Genomic DNA, 24,398 nt, shown 5'->3' with positions numbered 1-24,398 from the left:
TTGCAGAAATTATTCAATCATAGGCTCTTAAGTATCACCTTGTTTAAATCCAAACTGTGATGTTTTTTTTTGGTCAGGCAGTGTTAACTGTTGGAAGTTTGGGGAAACTTCAAGGTGAAATGAAGTAGCAGTATGAGGCACTCAGAAGTCACAACCTCTGGACCTGGTTTTGTGTTGGAACTTGTCTGGCTTGAAATAGACAATGTGCCTGCATACCTTGAAGAGGATGCAATGACATCAGTCATGGAACTATATGCATCTGGTGTTATTGTATCCCCGACAGGTTAATGAGCTGAATACCCTGCTTCACATTAACAAAATCAATAGACTTCTGATTGTTTCCCGGGGCTATGCTAATGGTCCATTACTATTGAAGTAATTGTTTGAGAAGGATACTTTTTTTGTTCGGACCCTTAAAAAGTGCTATATACACCGATTAGCCATAGCATTATGACCACTGACAGGTGAATTGAAAAACACTGATCTGATCTCGTTTTCATGGCACCTGTCAGTGAGTGGGATATACAGTGGGGAGAACAAGTATTTGATACACTGCCGATTTTGCAGGTTTTCCTACTAACAAAGCATGTAGAGGTCTGTAATTTTTATCATAGGTACACTTCAACTGTGAGAGACGGAATGTAAAACAAAAATCCAGAAAATCACATTGTATGATTTTTTTATAATTAATTTGCATTCTATTGCATGACATAAGTATTTGATCACCGACCAACCAGTAGGAATTCCGTCTCTCACAGACGTGTTAGTTTTTCTTTAAGAAGCCCTCCTGTTCTGCACTCATTACCTGTATTAACTGCACCTATTTGAACTTGTTACCTGTATAAAAGACACCTGTCCACACATTCAATCGAACAGAATCCAACCTCTCCACAATGGCCAAGAACAGAGAGCTGTGTAAGGACATCAGGGCTACAATTGTAGACCTGCACAAGACTGGGATGGGCTACAGGACAATAGACAAGCAGCTTGGTGAGAAGGCAACAACAGTTGGTGCAATTATTAGAAAATGGAAGAAGTTCAAGATGACGGTAAGCCTCCCTCGGTCTAGGGCTACATGCAAGATCTCACCTCGTGGGGCATCAATGATCATGAGGAAGGTGAGGGATCAGCCCAGAACTACACAGCAGGACCTGGTCAATGACCTGAAGAGAGCTGGGACCACAGTCTCAAAGAAAACCATTAGTAACACACTACGCTGTCATGGATTAAAATCCTGCAGCGCACGCAAGGTCCCCCTGCTCAAGCCAGCGCATGTCCAGGCCCGTCTGAAATTTGCAAATGACCATCTGGATGATCCAGAGGAGGAATGGGAGAAGGTCATGTGGTCTGATGAGACAAAAATCTAGCTTTTTGGTCTAAACTCCACTCGCCATGTTTGGTGGAAGAAAAAGGATGAGTACAACCCCATGAACACCATCCCAACCGTGAAGCATGGAGGTGAGGTGGCAACATCATTCTTTGGGGATGCTTTTCTGCAAAGTGGACAGGATGACTGCACCGTATTGAGGGGAGGATGGATGGGGCCATGTATCGCGAGATCTTGGCCAACCACCTCCTTCCCTCAATAAGAGCATTGAATATGGGTATTCCAGCTTGACAACGACGGACGACCCGAAACACACAGCCAGGGACACTAAGGAATGGCTCTGTAAGAAGCATCTCAAGGTCCTGGAGTGGCCTAGCCAGTCTCCAGACCTGAACCTAATACAAAATCTTAGGAGGGAGCTGAAAGTCAGTTTTGCCCAGCGACAGCCCCGAAACCTGAAGGATCTGGAGAAGGTCTGTATGGAGGAGTGGGCCAAAATCCCTGCTGCAGCGTGGTCAAACCTGGTCAAGAACTACATGAAACGTATGCTCTCTGTAATTGCAAACAAAGGTTTCTGTACCAAATGTTAAGTTCTGCTTTTCTGATGTATCAAATACTTATGTCATGCAATAAAATGCAAATGAATTACTTAAAGATCATACAATGTGATTTTCTGGACTTTTGTTTCAGATTCCGTCACTCAAAGTTGAAGAGTACCTATGATAAAAATCAATTTCTACAGACTTCTAAATGCTTTGTAAGTGGAAAAACCTGCAAAATTGGCAGTGTATCAAATATCTCTCCACACTGTATTAGGCAGTAAAATTCTGTCCTCAAAGTTGATGTGTTAGAAGCAGAAAAAATTGACAAATGTTAGAATCTGAGCAACATTGACAAGGGCCAAATGTTGATGGCTAGACAACTGGGTGAGAGCATCTCCAAAACTGCAGCCCTTGTGGGATGTTCCCAGTCTGTAGTGGTCAGTACCTATGGAAAGTGCTCAAAGGAAGGAAAAGCGCTGAACCGGCAAGAGGGTCATGGGCGGCCAAGGCTCATTGATGCATGTGGGGAGCGAAGGCCGGCCTGTGTCTTCCCGATCCAACAGACGAGCTACTGTAACTCAAATGGCTGAAAAGGTTAATGCTGGTACTGATTGAAATGTTTCAGAATGCATAGTGCTTAGCAGTTTGATACGTATGGGGTTGCATAGCCGCAGACCAGTCAGGGTGCCCATGCTGACCCCTGTCCACTGCTGAAAGCACCTACAATTGGCACGTGAGCATCAGAACTGGACCATGGAGCAATGGTCTGATGAATCACGTTTTCTTTTACATCATGTGGATGGCCGAGTGCGTGTGCGTCGGTTACCTGGAGAACACATTGCACTAGGATGCACTATGGGAAGGACGCAAGCCGATTGCAGTGTGATGCTTTGGACAATGTTCAAATGTTCAAATATCAGAAACCTTGGGTCCTGATATTTATGTGGATGTTACTTTGACATGTACCACCTACCTTAGCATTGTTGCAGACTATGTGCATTTCATGGCAATGGTATTCCTTGATGGCATTGGCCTCTTTCAGCAGGATAATGCGCCCTGCCCTGCCACAAAGCAAAACATTTTCAGGAATGGTTTGAGGAACCTCGGATTCAGGAGGAACAGTGTGGTTTTCGTCCGGGCCGTGGAACACTGGACCAGCTCTATACCCTCTACGGGGTGTTGGAGGGTTCATGGGAGTTTGCCCAACCAATCCACATGTGTTTTGTGGATTTGGAGAAGGCATTCGACTGTGTCCCTCGCGGCATCTTGTGGAGGGTGCTTCGGGAATATGGGGTCCTGGGTCCTTTGCTAAGGGCTGTCAGGTCCCTGTACAACCGAAGCAGGAGCTTGGTCCGCATTGCCGGCAGTAAGTCAGACTTGTTCCCAGTGCATGTTGGACTCCGGCAGGGCTGCCCTTTGTCCCCGGTTCTGTTCGTAATTTTTATGGACAGAATTTCTAGGCGCAGCCAGGGGCCGAAGGGTGTCAGGTTTGGGGACCACACAATTTCGTCTCTGCTCTTTGCAGATGATGTTGTTGTGTTGGCCCCTTCTAACCAGGACCTTCAGCATGCGCTGGGACGGTTTGCAGCCGAGTGTGAAGCGGTGGGGATGAAAATCAGTACCTCCAAATCCGAGGCCATGGTCCTCAGTCGGAAAAGGGTGGCTTGCCCACTTCAGGTTGGTGGAGAGTGCCTGCCTCAAGTGGAGGAGTTTAAGTATCTAGGGGTCTTGTTCACGAGTGAGGGAAGGATGGAACGGGAGATTGACAGACGGATCGGTGCAGCTTCTGCAGTAATGCAGTCGATGTATCGGTCTGTCATGGTGAAGAAAGAGCTGAGCCGCAAGGCGAAGCTCTCGATTTACCAGTCAATCTACGTTCCTACTCTCACCTATGGTCATGAGCTTTGGGTCATGACCGAAAGGACAAGATCCCGGATACAGGCGGCCGAAATGAGCTTTCTCCGCAGGGTGGCCGGGCGATCCCTTAGAGATAGGGTGAGAAGCTCGGTCACCCGGGAGGAGCTCAGAGTAGAGCCGCTGCTCCTCCACATCGAGAGGGGTCAGCTGAGGTGGCTTGGGCATCTTTTTCGGATGCCTCCGGAACGCCTTCCTGGGAAGGTGTTCCAGTCCCGTCCCACCGGGAGGAGACCCCGGGGAAGACCTAGGACACGCTGGAGGGACTATGTCTCCCGGCTGGCCTGGGAACGCCTCGGTGTCCCCCCGGAAGAGCTAGAGGAAGTGTCTGGGGAGAGGGAAGTCTGGGCATCCCTGCTTAGACTGCTGCCCCCGCGACCCGGCCCCGGATAAGCGGAAGAAGATGGTATGGTATGGTATAGTTTGAGGAACACAACAACGAGTTCAAAATGTTGACTTGGCCTCCAAATTCCCCAGAAAATTAATCCAATCGAGCATCTGTGGGATGTGCTGGACAAACATGTCCAATCCATCGAGGCCCCACCTCACAACTTACAGGACTTAAAGGATCTGCTGCTAATGTCTTGTTGCCAGATACCACAGCATTTAGAGGAGTCCATGCTTTGATGGACCAGGGCTGTTTTGGTGGCAAAAGGGCATGTGGTCAGAATGTTATGCCCGATCAGTGTATAATTAGGCCAAAAGCCTAAAAGTTTTTCAAGTTTAGGTTTACCATGCTGATTCAATGCTGGCATTTATATAGCCTATTTTATTGGGTTGAGTGTTTTGTTTTTCTCTCCAGTTATAAAATGTGGTTGAATTTGGATGATGGAGAATTTAAATTAATTCATGCATTTTCCTAGAAATTAGGCCAATAGATAAACTAATGTTTGAGTGGTCTTGAGAAATTGACTGTTGCAAGGTAGGGTCAACTTCAAAGTGAGGTGAAGTAGCAGTATTAGGCACTCAAATCCAGTGGGCTAGTGTTTGCTTTTGAGACTGTATTGTCTGGTTTGATATATAAGGACCAAATGCTGTATGTCTGATCATTTGGCTTGTTTTAATCCCAGATGAAGTTAAGCACACAGCGCCAAAGATAATGAGTCTTTGCTTTCTTGCAGCATCCCCATTTCATAATGGAATAACTGTGTTGTTTGTACACTAAAACTATCAAGGCAGTCATTTTGAAAGTTATTTTTTTGCAGGGTAATAACTTGGTGGAAATGAAACACATGTACCTATAGGACCCTGAATTTTCATAAATATGTTTGTTTTATTCTAAACTTATTGTTGCATTAAAATTGATATGGAACCATTTTTCCTTAATTCTCATAATATTTTTATTTCCAGGTTGTAATCACACCAAACGGTGTGTGGACTGGTAGCACAGTTTGTATTAATGACTTATTATAAAATCAGTATTTCAAATACATTTTGACATCATTATTATAATGCAAATTACATAATACGGTGATAACTATCATAAATAGCGAACTACTTACTTGTTATCCAGATGGGTCACAAAGCACATAAACCCATACCCTTACATCATTCCCAAAAAACACACACCTCTCCCAGAACTGTAAACACTATTCACCTGTTTCCACATGATTCAATGTTCAAAACTCTTTCTGCAAAACCTTACACAAAAGTGGACCAATAAACAAAAAACCAGGCAAGCCTAGTTCAGTCTAGTTCAGTCTAGTTCAGCCTAGTTCAGTCTTGTTCAGCCCGCAAGTGAAAGGGTTGCCCTCTCAAGATTCAAACCCGGGTCGCCCACGTGGTGGGCTGTGTCGTTAAGTAACCACTACACCACAGATCTGTACATTTGATGGATGTCAGTATAACCTCTTGTGAACAAATCCTCTTTTTCCAGTGGCTGTTTTAACAATGACATTGATACAGTTAAACAGACTAGTTTACCTCCATCACAAAATGGCGTCTATGAACTGTATGGCATTTGCCACTGGCCGTTTTAACAGTGTATTAGCCAGTAATAGGCTTTACCAGTATCTACTTACTTACTGGAATAGTCATAAGAATTAAGTCTGCCAAAGCTATTTCATTTCATTGCATGAGAACGTATTTTTTTCTTTCATGGCACAACAACATACTTTTTTCTTTCATTTGTGAATGACATTGATACAATAGCTATCAATAAAGGTGACGATAACTTTTTCATCAAGTGAAAAGACGAGAGAATCGTGGAATCTACCAGAAATAATAATAATAATACAATTAATTAATGTCTTTAACCACTACACCACGACATTAAATGTTTCAGCAGTCGCTAGACACCATTGAGCATTGTGTTAAACTGGTTTGTGTTATTGATAAGTTTTCAACATTATGGGCAACATTATTTATAGGTCACAAGACCGTTTTTGGTTCCCTGTGTTATCCAGTATTGTGTGAGAACATGAAGTGCTGTATATTCTTAGTAATTTGCAGGTGTTAGTCTTGTATCGGTCAGCAGAGGGAGCTACATACTCTAGTAGTTGATTAACCCGCTCTCGCTCTACTGTTGTTCTCACCAGCCTGTCTAGTAGTCAGTTGACAGAGATCAAGACAACTAAACAAAGGCTGAGGAACCAGATAAACATTATTTAAAATGTGTGTATGTTCTAGGTACTGGTGTATCTGTTTATTAATTGTTTGAAATGTAATTTCCACTTTTCATATGTGTAATAATTATTGATGTACATGTTTTTCAATAATAATTACATCCTCAATTACAAAAATAAATATGATCTTATTAATGTAACATTTACACAAGACATTTAAGAGTCAACGATTCTGAGTTGGTTCAAACTCACCAATCACTCCTAAGTCCACCATATACAAAACACTCTGGGTCCTCCTTCATTATTAATTATAGGATTCAGAAAGATACACAGACTCACTGTGTCTGAATACAACAATCACTACTAAGAAAGTCCACTATGAACAAAAACACTCTGCTGTTTTGTATTTAACTGTATAATTTTCAGGGACCATATAAAGGGACCAGCATCTCCTGTACCCAGCTGTGTGTCCATGAAGAGTGACCAGTCTATGAATCATCTTATAGAGTTCAGAGAAGGAGACTTCTCTACCGATCAAAGGTAATACAAACTCATGGGTCATGGTCAGTGATTTGAACATGATCTCTAATTTGTTTATTTTGTTTCCGTTATATGATTGCAGCAAAAACAGCTAATCTTCCTGGGTTCAACATTTAACGAAAAAGACATTACTCTAGTAGTTGATTAACCCGCTCTCACTCTACTGTTGTTCTCACCAGCCTGTCTAGTAGTCAGTTAGTTGACAGAGAGCAAGATAACTAAACAAAGGCTGAGGAACAAAGATAACCATTATTTAAAACGTTACATAGAAGGTGAGGAATTCATAAGACATACGATATGAAACACCAAGCTAAGCAAACTATATGTATGATATAATTGTTATTTTTTGTGATTGTGCTTTTATAGTTTAATTAAATTATAAATATAGCATTGAATCTAAGGTCGGCTATGAGTATCACACACATGGGGAAACAATGTACGTGTAATCTGTTTTTGTTAGATATAATGTATTTTAAAAAATCCTATAGAGCTTAGAGAATTACTACCAATGCCTTCTTTACAAATGTTTATTTGTAACTTTGTGATATAAACCTGTAGTGTGGCCTTGACAAATGAAAGCAAATTCTTATGAAGACTTAAAGTGAAAAAGACAAAATTATATTGAAAAAAAAAAACACCCAGAGATCCTGTTAAATTTTTTGTTGTGGTTTTTAACTCTGAGTTAACAAGAGCCCACATGTTTCTATTACAGAGCTACAATAGTCAATGTTGGATTATGAATAGTAGCATTTATTTATTTATTATTTGAAAAAGAAGTTGTTAGTCCTGAAATCTGAAGCACAAAACTGTGTGAGTCTGTACAAACTCTGGAAGTGTAGATGTAATGTCATGTTTTGTCCACAGAGACCAACAGGAGAGATCAGAGTCTGAGATTCACAGTGGTCAATCTGTCCAGAGTCATCAAACAGACCTGTCCTCTATATTCAGTGTATGTGGTCCTGTTATGTACATTTGTTTTTGTATACCTCAAGTAAAGTCAATCTTTCATGTATTTGTTAATATTGTTCTGATAATTAAGTAACTTTATTTTAGTACAATTTGAACTTTTTCACTTTCTTTCAGTTACTTGAACAGAATATGATGATGTTTGTGAAGAAAGAGTTAAAGAGGTTTAAGACAATGCTGAGTTCAGATCTCACAGAAGGATTTGAGAGTCAGAGGGAGGATGAGGAAGGTGTGGACTCTGAAGTTGAGAAGCAGGAGAGCAGTGCCAAAGAGGGGGCTCTAAAGATCACACTGCATGTCCTGAGGAATATGAACCAGAAGGATCTTGCTGACACACTGGAGAAAAGTAAGAGTTGTCTGACTTTACTGTTGAATGTTCCAAATGATATTATAGTGACCTTGAGACAACGTACACTCAGCTAAAGGATTATTAGCGTGGCATGGTTGTTGGTGCCAGGCGGGCCGGTCTGAATATTTCACAATCTTCTCAGTTACTGGGATTTTCACACACAACCATTTCTAGGGTTTACAAAGAATGGTGTGAAAAGGGAAAAACATCCAGTATGCGGCAGTCCTGTGGGCGAAAATGCCTTGTTGATGCTAGAGGTCAAAGGAGAATTGGGCCGACTGATTCAAGCTGATAGAAGAGCAACTTTGACTGACATAACCACTCGTTACAACCGAGGTATGCAGCAAAGCATTTGTGAAGCCACAACACGCTTGCACAGTCCTCATGCTGATGTTTGTTGAGGGCCCAGCATTGAATGCAGATGTTATCTGAGGCAGTGTTGCAGGTCTATCGCGTGAAACAGTTCTTGCTAGTTGATGCTGGTCATGTTTTCCCACAGTCTTTTTTTGGCCATACTGCTGTTGTCAGTTAGATGTTTGGCCAGAATTCTTGTATTCACAGTACACCCTTTAAATGGTAGTGTGTGGAAATCCAAACTTCTCCTCTCCCCCAAAATGCTATGACACATCTCACGAGCTCCACCTATTACAGTTTTTTTCAATTGTTCACACACAATTTTGAAAACCGGGTTCTTTTTTTCAAAATATAATCACAATTATCCAAACACCACACTCAATGCATAATTCCTAGATTATTTGCAATATGACACACTTCAGTCAAAACATACAACTTCAGTCAAAACATATACACATATTTGTGAAAATGCTATTAGTTTTCATTTAACCAACACAGTCCTCAATGATCGGACACTATTGCAGCCAGTTTCGTACTGCTGTGGTAAATAAAAAACACATTTGTAAAAAAACTAATTTTAGGAAATAGCATGTGCTAGATTTTTGGCCAGACATTGTTATGTAAGGGATAATTTAGATGACAAAATAAATAGTGACAAACCCACAACATTCTTCATGATTAGTTAGAGATATAGGGAGAATATACACAAATAGGAATACTATAAACTTACCAAGCACTGCACAACACTGCTACATGCTGCAGACTGAATATTTCAAGTATTAGGGCCGCAGGTTGTATACCTTCCACCGCCATGCTGAAAAACCTCTTCTATTGGATTCAGGAAGGGGGAGTATGGGGGAAGGTATAAGACTCCAAATTCAGGTGCTCATGGAACCAATTCTGGACCAGAGCAGCCCGATGGAATGAGACATTATCCCAAACGACAATGTACCACATCTGGTCCACTTGGTTTAATGCTGTGACAATCTCCTGCAATCTGTCAAGAAATGCAAGTATCAGATTTGCATTATAGGGTCCCAGATTTGCATGGTGGTGGAGGACCCCATTTTGTGTAATAGCAGCGCAAAGGGAGATGTTACCCCCTCGCTGCCCTGGCACACTGGTGATTGCCCTGTGTCCAATTACATTTCTCCCTCTTCTTCTTGTTAAGGGTAAATCCAGCCTCATCCACTCATGTTGAATTTCTGCAGCTTCCATTTGCAAGACTCTCTGAAACACAGTAAAAGACAATAGGATCCTATTCAATATCTATTGCACAGTATTTCTTTGTGCCAGAACATTATGAGCAGTGCACAATACCACACCATAGTAAGATGAACTATACCTCCACATACTCATTGTGCAGATGTTTCACTCTCTCTGAATGTCTCTCAAAGGGGACACCATACAGTTGTTCATGTATATTAGATTTGTCTTGAGGATTCGACCTAATGTTGACAGAGACTCGTTGGATGTTGTTGAAAACATGGTCATCATTGATGATATTGTCATTGATGATATTGTCATTGATGATATTGGCTTGGATTTCTCACAGCCTGATACAATTATTGGTCAAAACCATGTTCACAATGGCGGCCTCTTGTGCATGAGTGAACATTGGGCCCCTTCCACCTTGGTGTCCTCAACCCTCAATCCTATGTAAATATATATAAAGAAATACACATGCAGCCTACTGTCAAATGTCACAGTTAACAATATTGATGAGAAGTACAGCAAGCTTCAGTTTCAATGAACTGTGTGGTTAGCTTACCTGTTTCCTTGATCAAATGTCCGAATTACTGACGCCACAGTATTTCTGCTGAGATTTGGTTGAACTCTTGGTCCAGCTTCCATCAGAGTCAGTCCATGGTTGATAACATGGTCAATACGTGTTGCACGGATTTCTTGAGTCAAATTTGGTCCTCGTCTTCTTTGTTCAGGTTCTATCAACTCTTCAAGTCCTTCTCTACCTCGTCCTTTACCTAGGCCTCTTCCTCTACCTCCTTCTTCTCCTCTTCCTCTACCTGGGCCTCCTCCTCTACCTCCTTCTCTACCTCGTCCTCTACCTAGGCCTCTTCCTCTACCTCCTTCTCCTCTTCCTCTACCTAGGCCTCTTCCTCTACCTCCTTCTCCTCTTCCTCTACCTAGGCCTCTTCCTCTACCTCCTTCTCCTCCTCTTCCTCTACCTAGGCCTCTTCCTCTATCTCCTTCTTCTCCTCTTCCTCCACCTCCTTCATCTCCTCTTTGAGCTCCCCCTCTCATTCTCACTCTTCTTCTTCTAGCTCCTTCCATTTTTGTTTTATAGCACACCTGAGTGCTGCGTTTTCAAATTAGCAAATGTTTGCTTCCACACCTGGTGGATGTGATTATCCAATTTGTTCATTAGTGTTCAATTGTTCATTGGCAATCTGGGGCTTTGTAATGACAAGGAAGTAACCTCACTATCCTTATCTGTGTCTAAGGTGTGAAAATGTGTGTAGAGTTTTACATATCACTGTGTGTAATGTTTTGCAAAAAGGGTGAAGCAGACATTGTATGTAATGTTGTGCAAATCTGTGGAGGTGTTTTGCTCATTGGAGTAGAATTCTGCAAATTGTGTGGACATTTTTATTTTAGTGTGTACACTGTAATCCTTGTTGAAAATAGCTTAAATTGTGGTAACATGCCATTCTCACAGCGGAAACATCTCTAGATGCTTCTACAGATGTCTTTTCCTTTATATATGCACTGGCAGATGCAACCAATGATGTGCATGGCTGGCGTAGCTATGTATTTTGAATGGGCTCATCCGAACCAGTTTTTCTAAAACTTCAGTGTGGATTCAACTTCATTGTCATTGAACAGTACAACAAGTACAGTACAACAAATTGCTGATTTTGTGTAACCAGAAGTGCAAATATAAGTGGGTAGAAATGTACAAGTATTAAGTATAATGTAAGTATTAAGTATAATATAAGTATTATGCATAATATAAGTATTATGCATAATATAAGTATTATGTATAATATAAGTATTATGTATAATATAAGTATTATGTATAATATAAGTATTTAGTATAATATAAGTATTAAGTATAATGTATGTATTAAGTATAGTGTATGTACAAATGGGATGTATAAATGTGCAATTAATACAAATGCAAGTACTAATGACAGTCCTGATCCCCAATTTGCCGCATGTCTGGAACTCTAAATAGTTGGACAGGGTTGTCAGGTCTTCTGTACCACCAGTACAACATGTCCTGTTCTGTAGACATGGTCTTTATTTATTCATGTTGTACCAGTCCAGTATGACTGTCTGTTGAAATAAACCCTTGTGTTGTGAAGACCCTTGTTTTTTAGTATTCATATGATATGAATCTTTTTTGATGGGTTTTCCAATAACCTTTGTGTTTTTACATTTGTTTAAGAATATATCTAAATTAATATCGATATTGCAATGATCATAATAAATATCACAGTATCACATTTTGTCAATATCGTGCAACCCTACTTACAATTCAGACATTTGAAGGAACATTCATATTCTCTGTGTTATTTATTAATTGATAAAATGCTGTAAAAATTTATAGAAACATCATTAATATAATTTGGGTTATTTATTTCAGATGAGCTTGCTGTGATTTGCCAACATGATCTCAAATCTAACCTGAAGAAGAAGTGTCAGTGCTTATTTGAGGGTATCGCTAAACAAGGGAACCCAACACTTCTCAATAAGATCTACACAGAGCTCTACATCACAGAGGGTGGAAGTGGAGGAGTCAATAATGAACATGAGGTGAGACAGATTGAGACAACAACCAGGAAACAAACAAGACCAGAGACAGCAATCAAATGTAATGACATCTTCAAACCCACACCTGGACAGGACAAACCTATCAGAACTGTGCTGACAAAGGGTGTTGCTGGAATTGGAAAAACTGTCTCTGTGCAGAAGTTCATTTTGGACTGGGCTGAAGGAAAAGCCAATCAGGATGTCCAATTTGTATTTCCCCTCCCTTTTAGGGAGTTGAATTTAATGAAAGGGGATAATCTCAGTTTGATTCAACTCATCAATCATTTCTCAGTTGAAACCAATAAAGCAATAATCTCTAACTACAACAAATACAAAGTTGTGTTCATCTTTGATGGTCTGGATGAGTGCCGACTGCCCCTTGACTTCAAGAACAACAAGAGCTGTTGTGATGTGACAGAGTCAACCTCAGTGGATGTGCTGCTGACAAACATCATCAAGGGAAATCTGCTTCCCTCTGCTCTCCTCTGGATAACTACCAGACCTGCAGCAGCCAATCAGATCCCTTCAGGGTGTGTTGACCTGGTGACAGAGGTGAGAGGGTTCAATGACACACAGAAAGAGGAGTACTTCAGGAAGAGATTCAGTGATGAGGACCTGGCCAGCAGAATCATCTCACACATAAAGACATCAAGGAGCCTCCACATCATGTGTCACATACCAGTCTTCTGTTGGATCGTTGCTACAATCCTTGAGTACATGTTGACTACAGATGATAAAGTAGAGCTGCCCAAGACCCTAACAGACATGTACTCACACTTCCTTGTGTTTCAGTCCAAACACAGGAATGTAAAGTATGAGTGGAAAAAAGAGACAAATCCACACTGGAATAAAGAGAGCATTCTGACCCTGGGAAAACTGGCTTTTCAACAGCTACAGAATGGCAATCTGATTTTCTATGAAGAAGACCTGAAAGAGTGTGGCATTGATATCAATGAAGCATCAGTGTACTCAGGAGTCTGTACACAGATCTTTAAAGAGGAATGTGGGCTGAACCAGGACAAGGTGTTCTGCTTTGTCCATCTGAGTATTCAGGAGTTTCTAGCTGCTGTCTATGTGTTTCTGTCATTCATCAACAATAATAAAAATCTAATTGCTGAAAAACAATCAAACTCCTTAACAACTAAGTTAAGGAAAATACCTGAAATAGATTTTCACAAGACTGCTGTGAATAAAGCCTTCCAGAGTAAGACTGGACACCTGGACCTTTTCCTCCGCTTCCTTCTGGGTCTCTCACTGGAGTCAAATCAGAAGCATTTTAGAGGTCTACTGACAAAGACCAGAAGCAGCTCACAGAGCCATGAAGAAACAGTCAAATACATCAAGGAGAAGATCAGGGAGAATCCCTCTTCAGAGAGGTGCATCAATCTGTTCCACTGTCTGAATGAACTGAATGACCATTCTCTAGTGGAGGAGATCCAAAGATACCTGAGTTCAGGACGTCTATCCAGAGAAGAACTGTCACCTGCACAGTGGTCAGCTCTGGTCTTTGTGTTACTGACTTCAGAAGAGGAGATTGATGTGTTTGACCTGAAGAAATACTCCACATCAGAGAAAGGTCTTCTGGGGTTGTTGCCAGTGATCAAAACCTGCAGAACTGCTCTGTAAGTACAATCATGCAAATTACCCCCCCCCCCCCACTCACACACACACACACACACCCACACACAGAGACACAGACAAACCTTCTTTTTACATCTACAATATACACTCACCTGAAGGATTATTAGGAACATCATACTAATACTGTGTTTGACCCCCTTTTGCCTTCAGAACTGCCTTAATTCTATGTGGCATTGATTCAACAAGGTGCTGAAAGCATTCTTTAGAAATGTTGGCCCATATTGATAGGATAGCATCTTGCAGTTGATGGAGATTTGTGGGATGCACATCCAGGGCACGAAGCTCCCGTTCCACCACATCCCAAAGATGCTCTATTGGGTTGAGATCTGGTGACTGTGGGGGCCATTTCAGTACAGTGAACTCATTGTCATGTTCAAGAAAGCAATATGAAATGATTCGAGCTTTGTGACATGGTGCATTATCCTGCTGGAAGTAGCCATCAGAGGATGGGTACATGGTGGTCATAAAGGGATGGACATGGTCAGAAACAATGCTCAGGTAGGCCGTGGCATTTAAACGATGCCTAATTGGCACTAAGGGGCCTAAAGTGTGCCAAGAAAACATCCCCCACACCATTACACCACCACCACCATGGATCCATGTTCTCATTCTGTTTACGCCAATTTCTGACTCTACCATCTGAATGTCTCAACAGAAATCGAGACTCATCGGACCAGGCAACATTGTTCCAGTCTTCAACTGTCCAATTTTGGCGAGCTCGTGCAAATTGTAGCCTCTTTTTCCTATTTGTAGTGGAGATGAGTGGTACCCGGTGGGGTCTTCTGCTGTTGTAGCCCATCCGCCTCAAGGTTGTGTGTGTTGTGGTTTCACAAATGCTTTGCTGCATTCCTCGGTTGTAACAAGTGGTTATTTCAGTCAAAGTTGCTCTTCTATCAGCTTGAATCAGTCGGCCCATTCTCCTCTGACCTCTAGCATCAACAAAGCATTTTCGCCCACAGGATTGCCGCATACTGGATGTTTTTCCCTTTTCACACCATTCTTTGTAAACCCTAGAAATGGTTGTGCGTGAAGATCCCAGTAACTGAGCAGATTGTGAAATACTCAGACCGGCCTGTCTGGCACCAACAACCATGCCACGCTCAAAATTGCTTAAATCACCTTTCTTTCCCATTCTGACATTCAGTTTGGAGTTCAGGAGATTGTCTTGACCAGGACCACACCCCTAAATGCATTGAAGCAACTGCCATGTGATTGGTTGATTAGATAATTGCATTAATGAGAAATTGAACAGATGTTCCTAATAATTCTTTAGGTGAGTGTATGTACTGACATGACAGCACTGATTTATTTTTGTGTTGGAGGTTACATTCGTTTGTCATATATACAGGCAATGTCAGTTTTATAAAGTATGCCCATAAGTAAATTTGACATGACAATTATGTAATATATAGAGGATATTCTAATATTATTCTGAACTATTGTTTTGTTTGTGTCATCATGATATTTTCTCTCTAGACTGTCAGGTTGTGGAATCACAAAGGAAGGCTGTGCTTCTCTGGTCTCAACTCTGAAGTCAAACCCCTCACATCTGAAAGAACTGGATCTGAGTAACAATCAGCCAGAGGATTTAGGAGTGATTGAACTCTCTGCTTTGTTGGAGGATCCACAATGTAGACTGGAGACTCTGAGGTGAGTAATAGTAGTTTATTTTATATTTAATAAATCATAGTGATCATTGACATTATAATAATACAACAGAGGTGTTATTCTACAACAAGAGATTAAAAACAGCTGCTGTTGTCAATGGGTGAACCTCCACCAGCCCTGAGCTCTTCTACATCTGTGTTATTTAGACAATATGTTTTTTGGGGAGAACTTGGTCTGAATCCATCAGCTAGTTATTATTTTTTGGACCTTCGGTCCCAGAGTCTGAGGGAGTCAAATGAGGTCTGCCTTTCCATACTTCTGTGAGTGTGAGAGATATACCCTGTTGCTACCCTGAAGAAGACAGCTTGTCTGTAGAAACGTTGGTATGATATTAAATGATTGCATCTGAGCGTAGTAGTGTGGCTTTCTTATCATTTACAGTGTGAGAGGTATAACTTTATCATAGTGAATCACTGTTACATAAATTCAAGTGATAGTTTAATGACTGTGTTAAATCATATGTACACATTACAAGGTTACACATACAGTAATGTTTGAGTCCTGAATGGTCAATAAACGTATGTATTTGAAGAGACCGATACGATGTTCCAGCCTAGTCTGTATGCTCTGGTTTTAAGTGTTAAATCATAGTGGATGTGTCCATGGAGAAAGACAATTCTGAGCCCATATTACAACATATGGTTTCATTATTTCTCTATTTGAAATATTCTGGGATGTTAGATTGTTTCACCTGCGTATTGGGTCACTGTGTAGCTCACTGCTGCCTGTAGGATCAGAAATGTTTCAGGTAATGTGTGAGATTGTTGTGTTGAGAGTTTCCAAATATACAGTATATATTCTAATAGGAAATATAATTGACTAATCAAAGGCCGTAACAGAAAAGATTTGACTAGATAAGTAAGTTGACTAATTATCGTTACAGTCCTATTTTCCGGGTTTATCAACCATTCAAACTAATCTTCATTTCAACCCTCTGATGTCCACAGATCCACCCCTCTTTGTCTGTTTATTATCATTCCTGCTACTCCTCCCCTCACACACACACACACACACACACACACACATACACATTCACACACACACACACACACACACACACACACAGACACACACACACTTACTCTTCCTTGAACTACAGTACTGTATATTTATTGACTGACAACATTGATGATTTTCTATACAGGATTTCTATACATTCTAGTGTCATGTATTGGCAATGTCAGTTTTATAAAGTATGTCCGTAAGTAAAGTTGACATGACAATGTTGTAATATATAGAGGATATTCTAATGTTATTCTGAAATATTGTTCTGTGTGTGCCATCATGATAATCTCTCTACAGACTGTCAGGTTGTGGAATAACTGAGGAAGGCTGTGCTTCTCTGGTCTCATCTCTGAAGTCAAACCCCTCACACCTGAAAGAACTGGATCTGAGTAACAATCAGCCAGAGGATTCAGGAGTGATTGAACTCTTTGCTTTGATTGAAGACCGACATTGTAGACTGGAGACTCTGAGGTGAGTAATAGTAGCTTATTTTTTTATTTGATACAATATAGTGCTCATTAACATTATAATAATATAACAGAGGTGTTACACTACAACAATGGACTAAAAACAGCTGTTGATGTCAATGGGTGAACCTCCACCAGCCCTGAACTCCCAGCAGGACAAAGTCCCCAACCACCTGGTGATGTCCACTTTTCACTATAAATGTTCACTGGTCTTCTCTAATTAAACCAGCCTGAAAATTATGACCATTTTATGTTTTATTAGCAATGATTCAGTAATCTTTGTGATCACCTGGCCACTTTCTATGGCATTAAACATTCAGTTCATGAAAATAACCTGATATATAACTAATGAACGTAATCAGGGAAACTACAAAACTCTGTGGTCTCAAGCAGCTAGTTTGACTATATATTCATAACTTTGAACATACAGTGTCCAAACACAGGCATCAATGAATGTGATCTTCTACATCTGGGTTATTTAGACATAGTCTGAAGGAAGTCAGACGAGGTCTTCCTTTCCATACAGCTGTGAGTGTGAGAGATACAGTGGATATAAAAAGTGTACACATCCCTCTAAAAATGCCAGGTTTTTGTGATGTAAAAGAATGAAATAAATCATGTCAGAACTTTTTCCACTTTTAATGTGACATATAATGTGAACATTTCAAATGAAAAACAAACTAAAATCTTCGAGGGGGAAACATTTTAAATAAAAATCTTACAATAACCTGGTTGCATTAGTGTGCACACCCTCTTATAACTGGGGATGTGGCTGTGTTCAGAAGTAACCAATCACATTTAAACTCATCTAAAATAAAAGTCATTACACACATGCCCACTTCAGGTTGGTGGAGAGTGCCTGCCTCAAGTGGAGGAGTTTAAGTATCTAGGGGTCTTGTTCACGAGTGAGGGAAGGATGGAACGGGAGATTGACAGACGGATCGGTGCAGCTTCTGCAGTAATGCAGTCAATGTATCGGTCTGTCGTGGTGAAGAAAGAGCTGAGCCGCAAGGCGAAGCTCTCGATTTACCAGTCAATCTACGTTCCTACTCTCACCTATGGTCATGAGCTTTGGGTCATGACCGAAAGGACAAGATCCCGGATACAGGCGGCCGAAATGAGCTTTCTCCGCAGGGTGGCCGGGCGATCCCTTAGAGATACGGTGAGAAGCTCGGTCACCCGGGAGGAGCTCAGAGTAGAGCCGCTGCTCCTCCACATCGAGAGGGGTCAGCTGAGGTGGCTTGGGCATCTTTTTCGGATGCCTCCGGAACACCTTCCTGGGAAGGTGTTCCGGTCCCGTCCCACCGGGAGGAGACCCCGGGGAAGACCTAGGACACGCTGGATTGACTATGTCTCCCGGCTGGCCTGGAAACGCCTCGGTGTCCCCCCGGAAGAGCTGGAGGAAGTGTCTGGGGAGAGGGAAGTCTGGGCATCCCTGCTTAGACTGCTGCCCCCGCGACCCAGCCCCGGATAAGTGGAAGAAGATGGTATGGTACACACATGCCATCATTTAAAATGACTCTGATTAATCACAAATAAAGTTAATCTGTTCTAGTAGGATTTTCCTGACATTTTCTTAGTTGCATCACAGAGCAAAAGCCATGGTCTGCAGAGAGCATCCAAAGCAACAGAGCGATCTCATTGTTGAAAGATATCAGCCAGGAGAAGGGTACAAAATAATTCCCAAAGCATTAGAAATACCATGGAACACAGTGAAGACAGTCATCATCAAGTGGAGAAAATATGGCACGACAGAGACATTACCAAGAACTGGACATCCCTCCAAAATTGATGAAAAGACAAGAAGAAAACTGGTCAGGGAGGCTTCCAAGAGGCCTGCAGCAACACTAAAAGAAATTGCAGAAACTGGCAAGTACTGGCTGTATGCTACAATCTCCTGTATTCTTCATATGAATGGGCTATGTGGAATGGTGGCAAGACAGAAGCCTTTTCTTACAAAGAAAACATCCAAGCCCGGCTGAAGTTTGAACAAACAAACATCTCCCAAAAGCACGTGGGAAAATGTGTAATTGTCTGATGAAACCAATGTTGAACTTTTTGGCCATAATTCCAAACGGTACAGTGGGTAGAACAAGTATTTGATACACTGCCGATTTTGCAGGTTTTCCTACTTACAAAGCATGTAGAAGTCTGTAATTTTTATCATAGGTACACTTCCACTGTGAGTGACGGAATCTAAAACAAAAATCCAGAAAATCACATTGTATGATTTTTAAGTAATGAATTTGTATTTTATTGCATTACATAAGTATTTGATCACCTACCAACCAGTAAGAATTCCGGCTCTCACAGACCTGTTTGTTTTTCTTTAATAAGCCCTCCTGTTCTCCACTCATTACCTGTATTAACTGCACCTGTTTGAACTATTAAATGTGCCATGCTAATAGTGTCCTAACCAAAAAGACTGAGTGCTGTTTTATTTGAAAAGACTGATGCGATGTCCAGGTCTAGTCTGTATGCTTTTGTTTTAAGTGTTAAATCATAGTGAATGTGTACACGGAGAAAGACAACTCTGAGCCCTTATTACGACATATGGTTTCTTATTTCTTCTAAATACATTATTAGGTCATTAATTTTATCTGAAAAAAAGAAAACTAATTATTCTTATTTCAGGAAAGTTACAGTTAAATTGCATATTGTGTAAAATGAAAATATTTACTTTTCTTTAATACAAACTGCAGCTTTTATAACAAGTACAATCCACATCAGTACACAAAAGCTTATTTCCCATCTTTTGATTCTGGTATCATTTCGTTTTCATTCATTTCAAGGAAACATTATTTGTGTTATATTTATATGGTGAAACCAACCGGGGTCATTTTGACCCCAATATAAAATAATTGAAATTAGATTACATTCAACTTCATTGTCAATGAACAAGTTGATGTTCAGTACAATGAAATGCATTTAGCATCTAAACAGAAATGCAAATAGAGTGCAAAAAAATTACAAGTGAATCAACTAAGACCAATGTATGTTATAAGTGGGATGTATAAATGTGCAATAAAGGCAAATGCACGTACAAATGGCAATTCTAAATGTGCATAAAGGTAAATTGAAGGTGCAAGGTAGCATGTGCAACTGAAATACAGGGATATCAGCAATGAGGTTCCTGAGGTCGACATGTACATGTTACAACTGAAAACTTCCTTATCAGATTTGGCAAGGCAGTGACAGAGTCCAGTAGCACAAAGGGAGTAGTGCAACAAGGTCTCTGAGAGGCAGTACTAAGTGGTGGGCAGGTGGGTGTGGTTAGTGTTGGGTCACCCGGTTTGAATGTTATCATTGGATTGAATGGGCGTTATCAGTGGTTATCAGCCTCATAGATATGGGTCAGAAGGGGCCTGCTACGCCTATTGGTGGGCTCAAAAAGCTGTTATCATCCATTCGCATGGTTCATCACGGATAAATACACAAGAAGACTCCAGATCCAATCCCAGACGAATTCAGGTCGCTGCTACAGGTAAGACCATTAAAATGGGTTAGGGTAAGTCTACAGGTAAGACCATTAAAATGGGTTAGGGTAAGTCTACAGGTAAGACCATTAAAATGGGTTAGGGTTAGGGTAAGTCTACAGGTAAGACCATTAAAATGGGTTAGGGTTAGGGTAAGTCTACAGGTAAGACCATTAAAATGGGTTAAGGTTAGGGTTAGGGTAAGTCTACAGGTAAGACCATTAAAATGAGAGCCTTTAAACTGTGATGATTTCGTCAATACTAAATTATCTAAATACTAAATTAACCATGCAAATGGATGATAACAGCCTTCTAAGCCTACCAGTAGGCTAGCAGGCCCCTTCTGACCCATATCTTTGAAGCTGATAACCACTGATAACGCCCATTCAATCCAATGATAACATTCGAACCGCCTGGTTGGGTCATAGATAAAAATAAACTGTTCCTGAGCCTGCTGGTACAGGAACAAAGAGCCTGTACAACCTGCCTGATGGTAGGAAATCTGTGTCTGATGCATCTGTGTCTTTCTCCATCGCAATGACTGACAGAGTCGTCGTCATCGTCCCCGATAGTTTGTGACCTATAGGATAAATTACCTCAGTAAATAGTTACATTTATTAAAACTGCATAGGCGGATTTGGGTGCTTTTGCATACCATTTGCATATGTAAGAAGTGCTTGATGTTATGAAGTCATTAGGAACAAATTGATTGACCAAGTGATGAAAAATTGTAATGATAGAATAAAGCCCTGTGAGATATGACAGAAAGTACACCTCTGTAATGATAACATATTGATTGACAAAGTGATGAAACGTTGTAATGATAGAATAAAGCCCTGTGAGATATGACATAAAGTACCCCTCTGGGCTCTGTGGTTCCCCAGTCGGTAGGATGAGGGTTAAAGGTCTGATAGATGAAGCCCCACCAGACCTCCTATCAGACATGGAGGTGAAACACCCACAACCAGCAGGGCCTCCATGAAAACAACAACATATTGTTATTATTTTCTTTCCAGAAGAGGTGCTGCTACGGATTCTTCTATGTATTAATACTAGATTATTCGAATAATCGAAAAAGAAAAAGCATGACTCACGGACTATGTGGTATTGCTTTTAATTTAAACCAAAATATAGACAACATGTGAAGTCCAATGTTTCCTAAGCAGAAATAAAAGATTCCAGACATTTTTATATGGACAGACAGTATCTGTATTGCCAATAATGTGAAATCCAGTTCTAGCCTAATGAATCCATTAATTGACTGTATCACAATAACATTTAGCAAATTGTTGCATATGTGTTTAGTATACTAGGAGCAAGGTAAGGAAAACAAATAAATGTGAGGAAAACAAAATAATAGTGGATGTGCCCATGGAGAAAGACCATTCTGAGCCTGTATTACAACATATGGTTTAATTATTTCTCTATTTGAAATGTGGATGGTTTCACCTGCATATTGGTTCACTGAATAGACTCACTGCTGCCTGTAGGATCAGAAATGTTTCAAATTATGTGTGAGATAGTTGTGTTCAGTCTCCAAACCTACTGGCAATATGATGAGTAATGAATTCCCAAACCAGAACATATTTTACTAGATAAGTAAGTTGAATACTAGATAAGTAAGTGGAATTTGTCTAATTATCGTTGCAGTTCTACTTTCCAGGTTTATCAACCATTCAAACTAATCTTCATTTAAACCCTCTGATATCCACAAATCCACCCCCCTTTGTCTGTTTTTTATCATTCATGCTACTCCTCCCCTCACACACACAAATACACACACTTTATTTTTTACATCTACAGTATTTTTATTGACAGAGAACACTGATGATTTTCTATATAGTAAATTACATTCTAGTTTAATTTATTGGTAATGTTAGTTATAAAAGTTCACAAGACAATGATGTAATATATAGAGGATGATCTAATGTTATTCTGAACTATTGTTCTGTTTGTGACATGATGATAATCTCTATCCAGACTGTCAGGTTGTAGAATCACTGAGAAAGGCTGTGCTTCTCTGGTCTCAGCTCTGAAGTCAAACCCCTCACACCTGAAAGAACTGGATCTCAGTAACAACGATCTGAAGGATACGGGAGTGGAGAAGATCTCTGCTCTGCTGAAGGACCCACAATGTAGACTGGAGACTCTGAGGTGAATAACACAATTAACAAGCGAACAATAAACATAACAACAACACAACAAAGGGGCAACACAACAAAAGGGGAATACAAACATCTTCTGTTTCCACCTCTACCTGCTCTGAGCTGCCAGCAGGTCCATGCCTCCAAGACCAAACCCTGTCAGACATCCCAGCAGGCCTGGAAGGAAACACAACATGAGTAACAGGACCACCATTACAAACATATATTCTTACATAATAATTTCTGTTAGTCCAAGTCTATCACACATTAGAACTAATCTTCATTCCACCCCTCTGATGTCCACTGATCCACCATTCATTCCCACTGTATTATTGTTACACTCTTTCTTATTGAAGACATCCCTTCATTCTACCATGTTGTCTCATAGGGACTTGAACTTCCCATCTGTTACATTTCTTCAGGAATTGTCTGGTTACATCATACTGATGCTGCCCAGGGATCCATCATAGTACAGAGTAATTTGTCTCAGTTCTGCCAGGGTGGATGGGTGGAAGTCACACAGGGCTGCCTTGTCATGTTGCACTCTAGTGACTCCTTGTGGTCGAGCGGAAACACAGAACTACATGGCAGGACCTGGTCAATGACTTGAAGAGAGCTGGGACCACGATAAACATCGGTAAAATTCCCAGTGATTAGTATTACAGTTTCAAATTAAAATTATAATTAAAACCGTGTTTGATTACCGCGCTTTGAAAATCTCTCTCGCTACATACTGTTCAGCATCAACCAATGTTTGCGACAGTCTGATGCAGGCGCTGCACGCAACATGGGTTTTGTTTAGTGTGAATATTTTGCAGAAGGCAGTGACAGCACTCAGGAGATTTTTCAGCCTTCTAATATGACCAAATCTGAAGTGTAGTCACATTTTGGGTTTTACAAGAGTTCTGAGGGAAACTTAATCAAAGAGGGTCAGTGGTCACCCTGTCTACAGAACATCCAAAACAAATCGGTAAAAAAGCACTTCACATCTCTTGAGTCATCATGAACACCACCCGCTACATTGTAACGAATGGAAGGTAAGTTAAACTGAAAAAAGTAAATATGCTGACATTTTTATTGTACATTTTTTATCTCAAGTGAACAAAGTGTTAGGCCAGAAGCTCCTTATTTCTTTATGAAGGAGAGAACAGACGTACAATCAGTGCTGTTCATTTGATTTCTTCACGTATTTTACATATGTTGTGTTGATTATTTTAATGTACACACCTGCACATTGGATTTGTTCACATTTATATTGCTTTCTCAGTGAGTTTTATGCCATTGTTTCTGATGACCATATCAACAATGGCAGTTTCCTGCACATCAGTGAACATCCTTCCTCTCCCACCTGTGTGAGGTAACTGTTGAGTCCTAAGCAGAGGACTCAACGGTGCCCGGTTCATATCCACATTCAAAACGCCCGGTTCATATCCACATTCAAAACGCCCGGTTCATATCCACATTCAAAATGCCCGGTTCATATCCACATTCAAAATGCCCGGTTCATATCCACATTCAAAACGCCCGGTTCATATCCACATTCTTCTTGTCTTTCCAGACACAACTATGCATCCATTGTAATGTTTTGTATTATTAAGGCAAGTGTTTCATAAGATACACAAAATATAAATAATTAATAATAAACAACAATAAACAGTATCGTTTGC

At 40.7% G+C, this 24,398-nt stretch overlaps 1 protein-coding gene across 1 annotated transcript in view; it reads left to right on the top strand.

Moving 5' to 3' along the window:
• LOC117595276 (NLR family CARD domain-containing protein 3-like) overlaps positions 1-24,398 on the top strand; it is a gene marked incomplete at its 3' end in the record, with an annotated part of 74,932 nt that overhangs the window by 6,874 nt on the left and 43,660 nt on the right. The window contains exons 3-9 of the mRNA XM_034295441.1: positions 6,774-6,887; positions 7,752-7,836; positions 7,971-8,199; positions 12,164-13,952; positions 15,448-15,621; positions 16,942-17,115; positions 22,568-22,741. Of these exons, the coding sequence (XP_034151332.1) occupies positions 6,774-6,887; positions 7,752-7,836; positions 7,971-8,199; positions 12,164-13,952; positions 15,448-15,621; positions 16,942-17,115; positions 22,568-22,741 (2,739 nt within the window). The remainder of the gene's footprint in view (positions 1-6,773; positions 6,888-7,751; positions 7,837-7,970; positions 8,200-12,163; positions 13,953-15,447; positions 15,622-16,941; positions 17,116-22,567; positions 22,742-24,398) is intronic.

Source organism: Esox lucius, chromosome 11, assembly GCF_011004845.1.
Source record: "Esox lucius isolate fEsoLuc1 chromosome 11, fEsoLuc1.pri, whole genome shotgun sequence".
NCBI lineage: Eukaryota > Metazoa > Chordata > Actinopteri > Esociformes > Esocidae > Esox > Esox lucius.
This window is presented reverse-complemented; position numbering and strand designations above follow the sequence as displayed.